The 14,309-nt window shown below is 64.7% G+C and overlaps 1 protein-coding gene across 4 annotated transcripts in view; it reads left to right on the plus strand.

Annotated features, from left to right (window-relative positions):
- Positions 1–7,009: 7,009 nt before the first annotated feature.
- The window catches only part of TRIO (trio Rho guanine nucleotide exchange factor), a 156,675-nt gene continuing 149,375 nt past the window's right edge, over positions 7,010–14,309 (plus strand). For 3 of the 4 annotated variants that reach the window (XM_055136856.1, XM_055136862.1, XM_055136864.1), the window contains exon 1: positions 7,751–7,805. In XM_055136856.1, the coding sequence (XP_054992831.1) occupies positions 7,766–7,805 (40 nt within the window). In that variant the 5' untranslated portion in view covers positions 7,751–7,765. Of the gene's footprint in view, positions 7,176–7,750; positions 7,806–14,309 lie in introns of those variants that run through there. The other variant, XM_055136851.1, reaches the window with a different exon arrangement.

Raw genomic sequence — 14,309 nt, forward strand, 5'->3', positions numbered from 1 at the left:
ATTTGCTGGGCTGGCAACTCTTGGAATCCTGGGGCCCTGGGCTAGGAACTGGACGTCAGCGGCCAGTCAGCGGTGAGCTGGTTACGCCGAGGGTTTTGAAGCGGATGTGGCGAATCTAGACATCGCTGCATCTCCGGCACACCAGTGAGAAGGAAATTTTGCAACCCCCCAATCTGAGTTAATTCAAAGCCCAAGCTTCCTGCGTGACCCAGCTTGCCTCCTGCGAAATGAAGGTCTCCACGGATTCTGCCCCCAAACCCGGGCGAGGGAGCAGAGGCCTGTGGGCACCTGTGAGTGTCTTGTCCTCCCCACTGTCAGTTTGACTTGAACCCCTCCCGACCCTGGGCCCTGTTCCTTTCCTAAGCAGCCCCCATCCTTCTCCCCTCCGACCGGAGCCTCTCTGGAGGATGGGTCTTTTCTGTGGCATCTCAGTGACTGGGGGGCAATACCGGTGGGCAGGGGCTCAAGAGAGAGAGCCTCAGGGCCAGCCAGCAGCCCGGCGGCCCCCGCCTGTGTCTTAGGCCTTCGGCTGGGGACGCACGACTCAGCCTTTCTGGCTTAGGTCATCCCCCAGCCCAAGAGCAGCCGTGGCAGGGCTGGAGTGACAGTACAGTGGGGAAGGAGTTCGCTTTGCACCCAGCCGACCCAGGTTCGATTCCCAGAATCCCATATGGTTCCCTGAGCACCGCCAGGAGTAACCCCTGAACATCGCTGCTTCTGACCCAAAAAGCCTGTGTGTGTGTGTGTGTGTGTGTGTGTGTGTGTGTGTGTGTGTGTGTGTGTGAAGGAAACTTTTTTGTCTATTACTTCTCTGTTTTTTGGTCTTTTTTGGGGGGTGGGCACAACTGGGGGTTACACCTGGCTCTGTCCTCAGGACAGTCCTGGTGATACTCAGGAGACCATACTGAGCGGGGATTGAGTGGGGTCACTGTGACAGAACAGAGTAGTCACAGGACGACCTGCACAGCTGTCCTCTCTCTGGCCCTTTCGTGTATTTTTAAGAAAGAACTAGCACCTTCCAAGACAGGCCCATCTGGGGTGTTTGCCTGCCGAGGCCCCAGCCCCCAAAGGAACAGCTTTCCCCCACCTCTCCCCTCACCTCCCCTCTCCCCTCTCTCCTCTGCTCTCCTCTCTCCCCTCCTCTTCTCTCTTCCTCTCCCCTCCCTGCCTTCTCCTCCCCTCCCCTCATCTTCCCTCCCCTCTTCTCCCCTCCCCTTCTGTCCTCTCCCCTGTCCTCTGATCTCCTCTCCCCTCTCCCCTCCCCTCCGTTTCTCACTTCTCCCTTTTCCCTCCCTACCTCTCCTCTCCCCTCTCCCCTCCCCTCCTCTCCTCACCTCTTCCCCCTCTCCTGTCCTCTCTGCTCTCCTCTCCCCTCTCCCCTGTCCTCTCTGCTTCTCATCCTTCTATTCTCCCTCCTCCCCCCCCCCGTCCTTTTCCCTCCCCTTTCCCCTCTCCTTTACCCTTGGCTCTCCTCTCCCCTCCCCCCTCCCTCTTCTCTCCACTCTCCTCCCTTCCTCCCCTTCCCTCTGGCTCCAGGGTTTCTTTGGTAGAAGAATCTGGAGGGATCTGGCTGGTTTTGTTCAGGTTTGTTATTGTCTGGGGCCATCCCCAGTGGTGCTTAGGGCTCACTCCTGGCTCTGTACTCCTGATGGGGCTCGGACAACCACAGGGGGTGCAGGGGAGCAAACCTGGGTTGGCCAGGTGCATGCCCTACCTGCCGTGCTGCTGCTCCAGCCCCAGAACTGCCTGAACCAGGAACCCCACCTAGTGAGATCCCCGACTTCAGGCACTTCCTAAAGTTGGGGTCTTGGGGAACAGGACCCTCCTTTCTCTTGGGGAACAGGAGTTTCTCGTAGAGCTCTATGAAGAGCTGTACTGTCCTCGGGGTCGGTCTTTTGTTGGGGCGTAGGGTTTGGGCCACACCCAACAATGCTGACGGTGCTCAGGGAACCGTCCATGGTGCCGGAGGCTGAGCTGGGGTCAGCCACATGCAAGGCCAGTGCCCGGCCCCTTGTCACATGTCTCCAACCCAATCCTCCCTTTGGAGGGCACTTCACTGTCATCATCCTCTCCACGTTCAGAGGAGCAAAGACAGAGGAAGGGCGAGCACACGGACCCTTTGTAGGGAGGCCCAGCCTGCTCTGCGTGTGTGTCCCCCAGACCAGCCCCCTGTCACAGGGCACCACCGCTGAGAAGCAGAGAGTGGGAGATAAACCCGGGTGCTGGTGGAGAAGAGAGCAAGAATCCCCCGCCAACCCGCTGCGTCTGCCTCTCCGCTTTCTTGCTTTGCTTCCTCTGGGGGAGCTGGAGGGCACCACACGGGCAGTGCTCAGAGCTTTTACTCCTGACTTGGCCATGGCACAGGCAAGCGCCTCGACCCCTGGGTTATCCCTGAGGCTCCTCAGCTTGCAATGGATCTAGGCATGTGGACACCGAGGCCGCCCCATGTGCTGACTGCCAAGGATCCCAGGAGCCCCGTGGGGTGACTCGGGGTACTCGGTCAGATGCCAGCAGCCCCGTCCAGGGAGGCAGCTGAGCAGGGCCCCCCCAGCTGAGTTGGGAAGGTTGGGTGGGGTCAGCGCAGTCGTCAGGAAACCCTGTTCAGATCCCGCTCCCCGCGTTCGGGGGCAGAAAGGAGAGAAACCCAGAGGCACCTCTTCCTCTTCTCAGTCTGGGGGAGCTGGCAGCAATGCTCACACCCAGACACCCGCCTTCCACACAGCGGTCCTGGAATTCCCTCCACCCCAGCTCGAAGGATGCTTAGGCGGGCACCGGGCGGTCCACCCAGATGGCTGGTTTTGCCCCAGTCCCACACTGAAGGAAACTGCCAACACACGGCAGCCTCCCCCGAGAACCCTCCGACACTAGTTGGCCTTTCCGGCGGTACTTCTGAGTCTCACCACTAACGTACTCCCATTGCTCCGTGGCCACGCGTGCCCAGGCTCTCCCTCCAACCCACACTTGTCCCCCCCTGCCCCCAAATCCTTGGCCTTTCTCACTAGTGAGGCAGCAGCCCACGGGCTCTGCCTGCAGCCGCTGTTTGACCTGTAAAGGGACACAAAGGGACAGGAAGTGACAGGAAGTCTCTCGTACTGGCCTTCTGTGTCCCCCCAAGGCCCCCTCTGGACATCCATGGTAGAACACTCATGGGAGGGAAAAGGGATTTGGGATAGGAAAACTGTGATCCCTAAAGTACACCCATGGCATGCCAAAGACAATAGGTTTGGATGAAAGTGGGAGTGAGGTTTTCTTCCTGCAAAAGGAAATAACAGCTTTGCCATGGGGAGGCGAGGGAGGAGAAAGCATTAGTGCCTAATGGGGGGGGGGGCTGGGTGGGGAATGAGAAAGGAAGCCAGAGCTCAGCTCTCTGGGGGGACCCTGGAACAGTGAAAGCTTGCTTTCTGAGCTGGTTCTGGGGCCAAAGGGGGTCCCATCACCCCCACCTGCAGCAGTCTGTGGCCCATCAGCTTTGGGAACCCCTTGGGGCTGAGGAAGGGAAGGAAGAGGCAATAGCAGAAGGCGTCGGGTCACAGCAATGCCCAGGGCTTAGCAGGTGGGGGGGATACAGAGCTGGGCCTTACATCTGCCTCGATAGCCTCATGAGCCCCTGATACCCTGGCTAGGCCCCCCTGATTCCCTGCTACAGTGTAATAGCATCAACACCTTGGCGGTGACCTTGGGGACAAGGCGGGGTGGGTGGTGGGTGGGAAAGATTGCATCAAGAAAGTGCCCAGAGATCAAGCGCTCCTGAACGAGAAAGATGCTTTCCATCTTGCCGGGAACGGGAGCCGGAGTTAGAAATTAACTCAGGGGAAAGAGACGGGAACATTGTCAGCATACCTGAGCTGGTGGCCTGTGAAATTGGGACCGACTGCACTTTGGCTTTGGGACAGACGGCCCGCCCAGTGGAAGAAGCAGAAAAGCCCCCCCTCAGTGATCCATTAGAATAGATTTGGGTTTGGGGAGAAGTTGGGACGCTGGTGCCGGGGTTCACATCACTCAGAGTCTCACCCAGCGAGTTCGGTCGTGCGCGAACCTGGGCGACTTGTGACCTTGACGGTCTCCCCAGCTTTCCTTTCTGACTTGGGATCACCTTGACCGCTGGGGAGAGGATGGGTCAGGCAGACTGCAGAACGTGTCTGAAGTTCTTCCTCACGAGTGGACTGAGGAGACGGAGACGCACGGAGGAAAAGCGTCGTGGCCACCCTTCCCCGTCTCGGGCCGGCCCACCGCCACGACGGCGCGCTGCTGGGGGTCGCCGCGTCTGCCCCGCGTGTCCAGGTAAAGTCCCTCTCTCCCGTGGCCCCTTCCCACTGGCTCTCCTGGGCTTGTCCGTTCCGCTGGGCTCCCATTCCCCACTCCACCCTCCTTGCGGTCCAGAGTGCTGGACCAAGTTCTCGGCCTGCGCCTTCAGGAGGAAACCTGCCTGAGGGTTTTGGAATTCTTGGGTACAGGAGATAGTTAACCGCTGCCCCCGCCCCCCAGTTATTGATTTGTTTGTTGTTGTTGGTTTTGCTTATTTTTGACAGTGTAGACTCATGGAAGTTATTTGATACTTTGCACTATAAGAAAGTATTCTTTTGCTAGTTTGTTGTTTCGATTGGTCCAGATTTGACCACGGTTGACTCATACAATTGACTCCTGATGATTATTTTATTTTATTTCTTTAGGGAAGAGGGATGACACTGGGTTGTGCTCAGGGATCACTCCTGGAGGTTCCCAGGGTGCTATCTGGGGTGCTGGGAATTGAACTCCAGTCTTGCTGGATGCAAGGCCAACGCCCTTCCCAATGTATTATCTCTCCAGAACCCCCTTGTCTGTGTTCTTTTTTTAATTTTATTTTTGCCTTCCCAGCAGTGCTCAGGGGGCCCAGAGTCCACTCCTTGCTGATTCTTAGCAACTGGAGTGTCTAGGTTAGTGATAGGGCTGGGAACCACCAGGCAACAGGCTGGTGACGCTGGTGGTGAAACATGCAGGGAGGGGGGGTCAGGCTTGGATCCCTAAAGTGCTCATGCCAAGCACGCCGGGTCCCGAGCTATCTCCTCGGCTCCTCCTGTGGCCTTTGGATAACCGCCCCTCATTGTTGTGGTTGCTGATTTTTAAAAATGTGTTTTGTGCACTTCCTTACCTTCTGGCACAATAGGAGACACCGGACTCCTTTTGTTTGCTTCCTGCCCCAGCCCCACAGTGGCCAGGAGGTTCCTGGTTCTTTTTACTAGAGAAGACTGTGAAAAACATCTGTGTGCTGAGAGGGGGTGGGGGGGTGTGCCTGTTGCTACCCAGCCTTACTCCTAAACCCACCCAGCTCAGAGAGGCAAATATAGGTGCCCAGTCACCTAGGATTGTCACTGCATACCAACTCACATAAAAGTGAGCTGACACAGATGTCTCCAGCTGGAAGTCAGTGCCAGGAGGATGTGGCAGCTTTCTGGGGAGGGGGCTTATCTGTGACCTCCAGCAGGGAAGACCCTTGCACCCACCCACCGTTTCCAGAAGCGTTCGTTGCCAGTGGTTCCATGTCTTGCGGCCACATGAAACCGTGCAGGCGGCGGTTCGCGAATATCCTCCAGCCGGTGGTTTGGCGTGACCTTCCCGACAGCTGGATGTCACTTCCTTTGGCCTGCCCAGCCCCGGTCCCTTCCCCATCCCGGCTTCTAGACTGACCACCCACATTCCTTTCTGAGGGCGTGGGTGGGGTGGGGGGCTGTGCCCGCGCCCCCCTCGCCTCCCGGGGGATTGGAGCCCATCAGCCGTTCCCCCCCGCCCCCAGCCCCCTGCTCCTTTCCCAGCTAGGATGGAGCCCCTGCCTGCATGCGTGCCAGGCCCGCGGCTGCGCCAAAGGGAGACGCTCCGGCCCAGAGCCTGAGTCACCGGGCCCCCGCAGGCGGCCGCTGACGAATATGAAAGCAGCAGCTGGAGTGCCAAGGCGGGGAGGGGGGAGCGGCTCGCCGGGACTGGGAAGGTCCACCCCGCCGGGTCGGCGCGACCAGGTTGCAGCCCGGATCAGAGCCTCGCGCCCGGGCGGAGACGCGCGAGGTGCTACCGGGCTGTAGGGCTGCGGCCGCCGCCGCTGCGGCTGCGGCAGACCCCGCCCACAGCTGGGCCCCGCCCACCTCTGAGCACACTCTCAGGCCGCTAATGCTCCGCCCACCGCCGAGCTCACGCTCAGGTCGCCGCGGTAGCAGACTCCGCCCACCACCTCTAGGCTCCGCCCACATCCCCTCCGAGCGGACTCCCGAGCCGTGCTACCGCAGGCTCCGCCCACCTACGGGCCTCGCCCACCTCCGAGCTCACGCTCGGGCCGCCGCTACCGCAGGCTCCGCCCACCTACAGGCCCCGCCTATCACCGAGCCACGCTCGGGCCGCCCCCACAGCGGCAGGCTCCGCCCACAGCCAAGTCCCCGCCCATCGCGGAGCTCACTCTGGAACCGTTGCCCCTGCGGCAGGCTCCGCCCACCACCGAGCTCACTCTCGGGTCGCCGCCCCCACTGCGGCAGGCTCCGCCCACGGACAGGTCCCGCCCGTCGCCGAGCTCACTGTCGAACCGCTGCCGCCGCGGCAGTCCCCGCCCACCGACAGTCCCCGCCCACAAGCTTCAGGCCCCGCCCTCCGCCGAGCCCACGCTCGGGCCGCCGCCGAAGCCCGCCGGAAATGCCCGAAGCCCCTCTTTTTTCCCTTCCTCTCCTTTCGCCGCTCTCCCTTTTCCTTTCACCCGGGTTCCCGGGGCTGTGATTCCCCCTCCCCCCGCCTTCCTTCCCCATTTGCAACCAAGATGGAGGCGGGCGGCTGCCCCCGGCGCCCGTGAGCCCCGCGCCCGCCGCCGCCGCCGCCGCCCGCGCTCCGGCCGCCGCCGACCGGGGCCGAGGCTCCGCGCCCCGCGGGCCGAGCCGCCGCCGCCGCCCGCCGCCCCGGGGCCCCGCGTCCCGCCGCGGCGCCGCCAGGGCCCGCGCCAGGCGAGCGAGCGGCGCGCGGCGGCGGCCGGGGCGGCGGGGCCGGGCCGGGCGCGGCCATGAGCGGCAGCAGCAGCAGCGGCGGCGCCGCCGCCCCCGCCGCGTCCTCGGCGGGCCCTGCCGCCCCGGCCAGCGCGGCGGGCGCGGGCTGCGGGGGCGGCGCTGGCGACGGGGCCGAGGAGGCGGCCAAGGACCTGGCCGACATCGCCGCCTTCTTCCGATCGGGTGAGTGCGGCGGCTCGCGGGGCGCCCCGCGTCCCCGGCTCTTTGTCTGGGCCGCGGGCGGGCGGCGGCGGCGGGGACCGCCTGGGCGGAGGCCCCCGGGCCGGGCCCGGGCGCTCGGGGACCGCGGGCGCCGCTCCCGGGCCGGCGGGGCGGGTGTCACCCACGCGCGGACCCTCCCCGGTGGCCCCGGTGCCGGGCGGGGCCCCTCCGGGCCGGCGCCCGCGGACCCGTCCCCGTGCCCGGCCTCGCGCCGCACTTGGGCTCCGCGGGGCCGTCCCCGGCCCGGGCCGCACCCCCTGCCCGAGCTGCGGCGCGGCGGGGCCGCGGGCCATTGTCTCCGGGGGGCGGGGGCGGCCCGCGGTGGCCCCGGGTGCGGGCGGGGGAGCGGCGCTGCCAGGTGCTTCCCCGGCGCGGCGTGCTCGGGCCCCGGCCCCCGCGGGGAGGAGGCGCGGGGGGCGTGACCGGGCGTCCCCGGGACCGCGGCGGCGGCGGCGCCTCCCCGCGGCCCGGCCCAGATCCCGCGTCCCCGCGTCCCCGCGTCCCCGGCGGGGCCCGCGGCCAGGAGCGCAGTGCCGGCGCGGGCCGGGAGGATGCAGCGCCGGCGCCCGAGGTCGGAGGAGGGCGGGCCAGGTGCGGGGTGCGGGGGTCCGGGGGAGTCGGCGTTAGGGCGTGCACGGGGGCGCAGCGGGGTGGGGGAGGCTCAGGTATCCCCGGGGCGCGGGAGTGGGGGTAGGGGACCTCGGGGGAGGGTCAGATCCGCGTCCTCGGGCTTGGGTGAGGTCAGTGGGGGTCGAGCCCAGGACGCGGGGCGGCGTTGGGTGGCCGGTGGGGGACCGTCCCGCGCTCTGCCTTGCCCCCACCTCCCCAGGTTTCCCCCAGATTGGCGCGGTCGCCGCGGGGGGCCGCGCTACCCTGGAGTGGCTGGACCCCATTGGTTGTGGCTGGGAGTGACAGGCGGCGGCTCTGCGGAGTGCGCCCAGGACCGTGCTCCGGGAGGGCGGCAGAGGTTCCGGCGAACGCTGACGCCTGCAGGGGAAAGCCGGTCGCACCTCGGAGTAGCAGAACTGGGACGTCTTCCCTGGTGCCCCCGAGCTAGCGCCTAGCCTGGCCTCTCCGTTGTCGCGGCCACCTGTCACCCCTAGCAGAGCCTGTGCACACGCACGCACACATGCACGGGCAGCCGCCTGGGCTGGGCATGGGGGCGGGGGGCGGGGGGCGCCACCAGATCCGCCGAGCTCCCCCCGCGATGGTGCGCGCTGCCCAGGGCACACGGCTTTTGTTCCGGAGTCCCCCCAAAGACCCCCGCCAGCGCGGCACACCTAGCCCCCGGCTCGCTGGGGGGGGTGGGGGGTCTCTCTGCTGGGTGACCTGGCCCAGAACCCAGTACGGGGCAGAACTAGGTCGTGCCCCCCAGCCCCTTCCCCAAACGCTCCAACCGGGCTTCTTAGCAGGTTGACTCAGAACCCTGAGCCTGTTGGGATGGACGGGGTGGGAGGGGCAGGGGGAGCAGTGGGTCTCTCCCCAGGGTGCCTCATCTTTCCTCCCTGGGGCAGCCTTGAGCCCCAGAGAGAGCCCCTTCCCTGGAGGGGACCCCTTGTGCGGCGCGGCGGATGGGGTGGCCTTGGCGAGGAGACTGGGATGGCAGGTGGCTGTGATGGTGTGAGCAGCGCTGTCTCCTCTGAGGCTGCAGGAGCGTGGAGGGGGTGGGTTCCCGGGCTCCAGGGAAGACCTTGTGGGCGCGGGGACGAGCCTGTCCCCGCAGGTCCCCTCTGTCTCAGTCTGGGCTGGGGACTCCCCAGCCCCCCCCCCCCCCCGCTCCCTTTACCAGCGTCCCTCATTGTCTCCCTTGACTCGGTGAAAACCCCTCTTTGTAGGCACTGGGCACTGGCCTGGCGTGTGCCAGTCCTGAGTTCCGCCCCAGCCAAGCCCCCCCTCCCAGCCCCGTCCCCCCCGGGAGAATCCAAAGAGAGAGAAAGAGAGGCTTCTCTTCATCACCCCAGACAGCACCCGGCTGGCACCGCTGGCCGGCGGGAGGGCAGCTTCAGCCCCAGAACTTTGAAACAATCCGAGCAGTTCATAAATAGAACGGCCTGCCATGTGGTGGCTCCGTCACCGGAAGCGCCGGGCAGAGGCGCTGCCAAGGTCGGCCCGGGGGTGGGGACTGGAGTCCTGCCCTTGGACGGGGTCTGGGGAGAAGGGCCCGGGGCCCGCCTTTTCTCCCTGGGATTCTCTGGGTGCCTTCTGGGGGGGGGGGTGTGGGGTGGAGGGGTCATTTGTGGCTTCAGAACAGGACGTCCCTCCCCGGGGGTCGGTCCCACCTCCTAGGCTATCACTGCCGCTGCGTGGCACGGTTCTGCCCCAGACCCCCTGCTCCCAGCTCAGTTACCGTCCCTTCTGGGGGCGGGGGCAGTCGGTCAGTGCCCCTGCGTGAGCCCAGCACCCTAAGGAGACGAAGCCGATTTCAAAGCCAAATGGGTTGGGGCGGGGGTGGGGGCAGCATCCCAGAATTCACAGTCCAGTTTGGTTTTGTTTAAAATAATTTTTTAAAAAAAAAAAACAAGATGAATTGGGCTTCTCTGTCGGCGGCAGCAGGGGCGGCGGGGGGTCAGGCCCAGAAGCCCAGCCCCGACTCTGGCACTCTTTCCCCAACGCCTCGAAGGCCAGGACTTTTGCTTACATTGGTTCGCAACCCCGCAGGGACCAATCACTTTTATTGCCAATCTATTTTGGGGCTCTGTTCCTGTGGTCATAAATCATTCTTTCAAAGCTCTCTATTTAACCTTGCAAGAGAGAGTGTGTGTGTGTGTGTGTGTGTGTGTGTGAGTGTGTGTGTGTGTGTGTGAGTGTGTGTGTGTGTGTGTGCGCGCTCGTGCGCGCGTGGGGGGTTGGTGCTTACATAAATGCATTATTTTTAACCTGCCCGGCATGTTTTAGGTTGGCATTAAGTGCGTGTGTCGAGAAGGAAGATTTGTGGTTATTCTGAAGCATCGTGCTCGGCCTGACGGCCCATTTTCTTCGTGAAATTTCGCCTTCCCAGCGCGCGTGGCTGGGAAACGGGGTCTGTCGGCGTCCCTTGCTAAGTTCTCACCCCCAGGGCTGGAGCACGCATACGCGCGGGGGCACGGAGCCCCCCGGGAGTGGGAGAGCTGGTCTTGGCAGCTCTGCTTCCCATAACACTTGGGTAGCTGCTCCCCACCCCCCACCCCCCGTCCCCCCGCCTGGAAGTTTGGGCTTTGTGGGCACGGAGGGTGCGGGAAGTGAGTCCTGGTTACCGCGGAGAGGAGCAGCAGTCGGCCATGGACACTGGCTCTCCCTGGCGTCTGGGGATCGCCGTGGAGGGAAACCATCTGATGGCTCCGGTGATCCTAGAAGGGACTTCCTAGACATCACGGAAGCGCAGTGGAGAAGCGTTCAGCAGAGCTGACGCATAAACTGACTTATGGACAACATGGGGTAGTGATTTTTTTTTTTTTGCCCCCTCTGCCGTTTAACCATCCAAGATTCACCTGCAGACTTGGAGTCACTCACTGAGCCACCTAAATAATTAAGCATGGTTGAAACAGGACCAGTGGTTTTGCTCAGAAGGGGAAGCCCGTGGTTTAACACGCAGCCTTCAGCTGAGGGGGCTCCTGGGCCCTGGGGGTGGGGGTGAATTTGGGATGTGTCTCTCACTGGGGGCAGGAGACGCGTGTGCAGTGCTCGTACTCCAGATCAGCCGTGTCTGATATTTATTTCTCGTTTATTTACTTCGCATTGGGAGAAGAAAAATTTTCTCTCACCTCCTTGGCAGGATTCCAGAGAAAAGTCAGATTCTTAATCAATAGCCTGCCTTGACCGCCCGTGAAATGGCTTCTGTGGACGGGGCTGGGTGGTGTCTTTCTCTCGAAAGCACCCCGCCCCACTTCCTGCAGTGAGTTTGCTGGAGTGTCCCAGGGGCTGACCCACAAACTCCGTGTCCCTCCACCGGCAGGACTCACGGTGGCCCCCGGGTGCAGGGAGGAGAGGGCTGGGAGGGGGTGTCCGTTGGTGGGGACAGAGGGGCACCGCCGCCTTCCGGATTCTCCCGAGGAGGGCCATGTGCTCAGTCACTGTCTGCCCCGTGTTTCCCAGGGGGGCCAGGTGAGCCCGGCAGGTCCGTGTGTGTGGCCTGGGGACCAGCCCTGTCTCATGGCACCCGCGATGTTCCGGAGGGGACCGGGCAGGGGCCGAGGGAACGCTGCCCGTGTGGACGCCCAGGCTGACGGGTCACCCCACTGGGGCCCACTCGAGGGCCTGCTCCGTGCCTCTGAGCCCGGGCTGGGGCAGGGTCCTGCAGGGGCTTGTCTGTGCCTGGGGCCTCTGGCCCACCATGGATGCTTCTCTGTCAAGTCAGCCACAGCATGTGTGCTTGAGTATGTGTGTGGGTGCATGCTTGAGTACGTGCACGCATGTGTATGCACGTAGGTGCGTGTGTGCGTGTGCATGCATGTGTGTGCACCTGTGTGAGCGTGCATGTGAACGTGTGCATGCGTGCTTGTGTATGCGCGTGCGTGTGCGTGTCTGTGTGGGGCGTGTCCTCCCGGAGCACGCGCCAGCCAGTGCACACCTGCTGACGGGGCGCACCCTGCCAGCCTTCCCGCCTCGCTCCCGGGAGACTCCCTCTGTGTCCATGCCCCCCACCCTCGCCTGAGTGTCCTGCGGGTTCCTGCCACGTGGCTGGGGCATGTGGGGTGGGGGCAGGAGGGGGCTCCTGGGCCTTGTTCCCCGAGGAGCGTGGGCGTGAGGCGGGAACCCTGGCTGGCTGCCAGGGGCGCTGTGGCCGGCTCTAACCTCGTTTTGGTGATAAATATACCCGCGATGTAGATCAGTGCCCGTTTTAATTAGCCGCGTGTCGACTCTTGTCCAGCGGCGGAGAGCGGGCGCGGGTGGGGGCGGGCGGAGCCTGTGGCTCGGGAGCGTCACGCACGGTGGGCTCCAGGCTCCTGGTCAGTTTGCTTCGGCCCCGCGGAGACCCTGGGCCCGGGCCCTGCGGGGGGTGTCTGACTGGCTTCTGCAGGGGCCCTGCTGGCGCCTCCCACGTCGTCCCCCTTGTCTTGTGCGCTCTGGGAAAGAGGGGCAGGCCCGGGGGCGCCCTGCCCTGCCCTGGGGGGCTCGGCCTTTGCTGCCCAGCCTGTGGTGGCGGGTCGGGCCCGCCAGCAGGGCCAGAGGAAGCGGTCTCAGGGGTGACGCGCTGAGGGGCTGCTCGGGGGGCCTCTGTGCAGAGGGGCTGCAGGCTCGAGACAGAGGGGCTGCTGAGGAGTCACCGGGTGAGTGGGGAGGGGCGGGGAAGTCGTTTGGGGGCTGTTGCGGATGCCGGCAGGGATGGCCTAGGACTGTCACCCCGCCAATGCCAAGGAGAGCTTTTCTTCTTTTTCCACTTGGATTTGGGGCCACACCTCCCAGTGCCTGGGTGCTCGGCCATCATTCCTGGCAGTGCTCGGGGTTGAACCCGGGCTGCCTGCAGGGCAAGCGCCTTAACTGCTGTCACGCGTCAGCTGCACCCACTCCGGTTGTTGTCGAGTGTTCGTTTAGAACAGCAGTTTGAAGGGGCTGACGGCAACCTGGGGAAATAGTGGTTACGGGTCAGAGTTCGGCGCACAGTGAACTGTCGCTCGGTGCCGACAGTCAGATATCCCCGAAGGAATGCGGGTGGTGGGAAGGGTACAGTTGCTGGGCTTGGCGTGTGCGAGGGAGACCAGGGGGGCCCCGACGGAAGGCACCCCAATGAGTCCCCGTTCCAGGGTTGCCGTGGCATCGTCGGGTCCCGGGTCCGGCTCAGGTATCCCCCTGGCCTGGAGCTGGGCGTCTCGTCCCTGCAGTTCGCACCTGTGTGCGGTCACCGTGAGAGGGGCGGCACCTGGTGAGCCCAGCAGGGACAGTGCTGGCCTTGCACGTGCCCACCCGGATTTGGTTCCCGGCACCCCTTTGTGGCCCCCGTAAGGGGAAGTGCCACTCCTGGTGAGCGTGTGTGCGCCCTGCGGTGACTCCGGGCTGGCACAATCAGCTCTTGAGCCTCCAGGACCTGGAAGGGTCACAGATGGCGCGTGCCCCAGGGCCCCACCACCTCCTGTGCCACCCCCCGCGGGCACCACAGCTGGGCGTCCCAGCAGCAGCCCAAGATGGACGGGCAGATGGAGAGGGACTTCCAGGGCCAGCCCCAACCACTGAGGAGGCTGTCCCGTGTGGCCCCGGGCGGCTGTGTGGGAGCCGCGGCCTGGGTCCGGCTGACACACCAGCCCAGACCGAGTGTCCCCTAGACCCGCTGCCCGTCTGCCCAGCGGGCGCCCAGGGAGAAGCGGAAACAGGCGGGTCTGTGCTGGGGTTGGTGGGTCGATGCCTCGCGTGGGGCTCCTGTGTCCCCTGCGCTTGCCTCTCTCCCGCGGCCCCCCGCGGCTGTGCCCCAGTAACCCCCACCCCCCGCTCCGTCCGTGCGGGGCCAGTCCTGGCCGGGCCAGAGCAGGGCACCGCCCACGGTTCTCATCCCTCCCCGAGGGTGCTCCCCAGGCCCCCAGCTCTTCTCTGACCGGCTTGCCCTGTCCTAGGGGCCAGTAGCGCCTTTGGAACTTGGCCCCCGGGGTGTGGGCGCCTGTGAGCCACCAGCGAGGCCCGTGGCGGGTTCAGATGCCCGCGACTCGGGGCTGTGCCCATGCGTGTCGCGCGCCTAGAGCCTTTCCCTCTGGTGGGCGTGTGCCGTTAGGCGGGGGATGGCGGCCATCCTGCCTGCAGGGCTGGAGCCGGAGCCGGGACCCCTCTCACTGTGTCCCGCACCCAGGCAGGGCGCCATGTGATCGGTCTCAAACCTGCCCGCGTGGGGACAGTGAGTCCAGGGCGTGAGGCTTGGCTGAGCTGCCCGGTGGCCCGGGTCTGGGCCCTGTAATTTAGTCTTTGTCTCTCTTCTCTTCCCTAATTGGGTGCTGGGAAATGGCCCGGTGAGCCGCGCCCCCGGGCATGCGGGTGGCGCTTTCTCCGGCTGCCGTAGGACGCTGGGGCTGAGCGTGTGCCCGGACAGCTGCCAGGAGAGGCATGTCTGTCTGTCTGCCTGTCTGTCTGTCTGTCCGGCCGCCCCACCGTTGCTTTGCCTGGCAGCAGGGCTGGCCCGGGTCTCTGCATCTGCCG

This window comes from Sorex araneus, chromosome 1 (assembly GCF_027595985.1).
Source record: "Sorex araneus isolate mSorAra2 chromosome 1, mSorAra2.pri, whole genome shotgun sequence".
Classification (NCBI taxonomy): domain Eukaryota; kingdom Metazoa; phylum Chordata; class Mammalia; order Eulipotyphla; family Soricidae; genus Sorex; species Sorex araneus.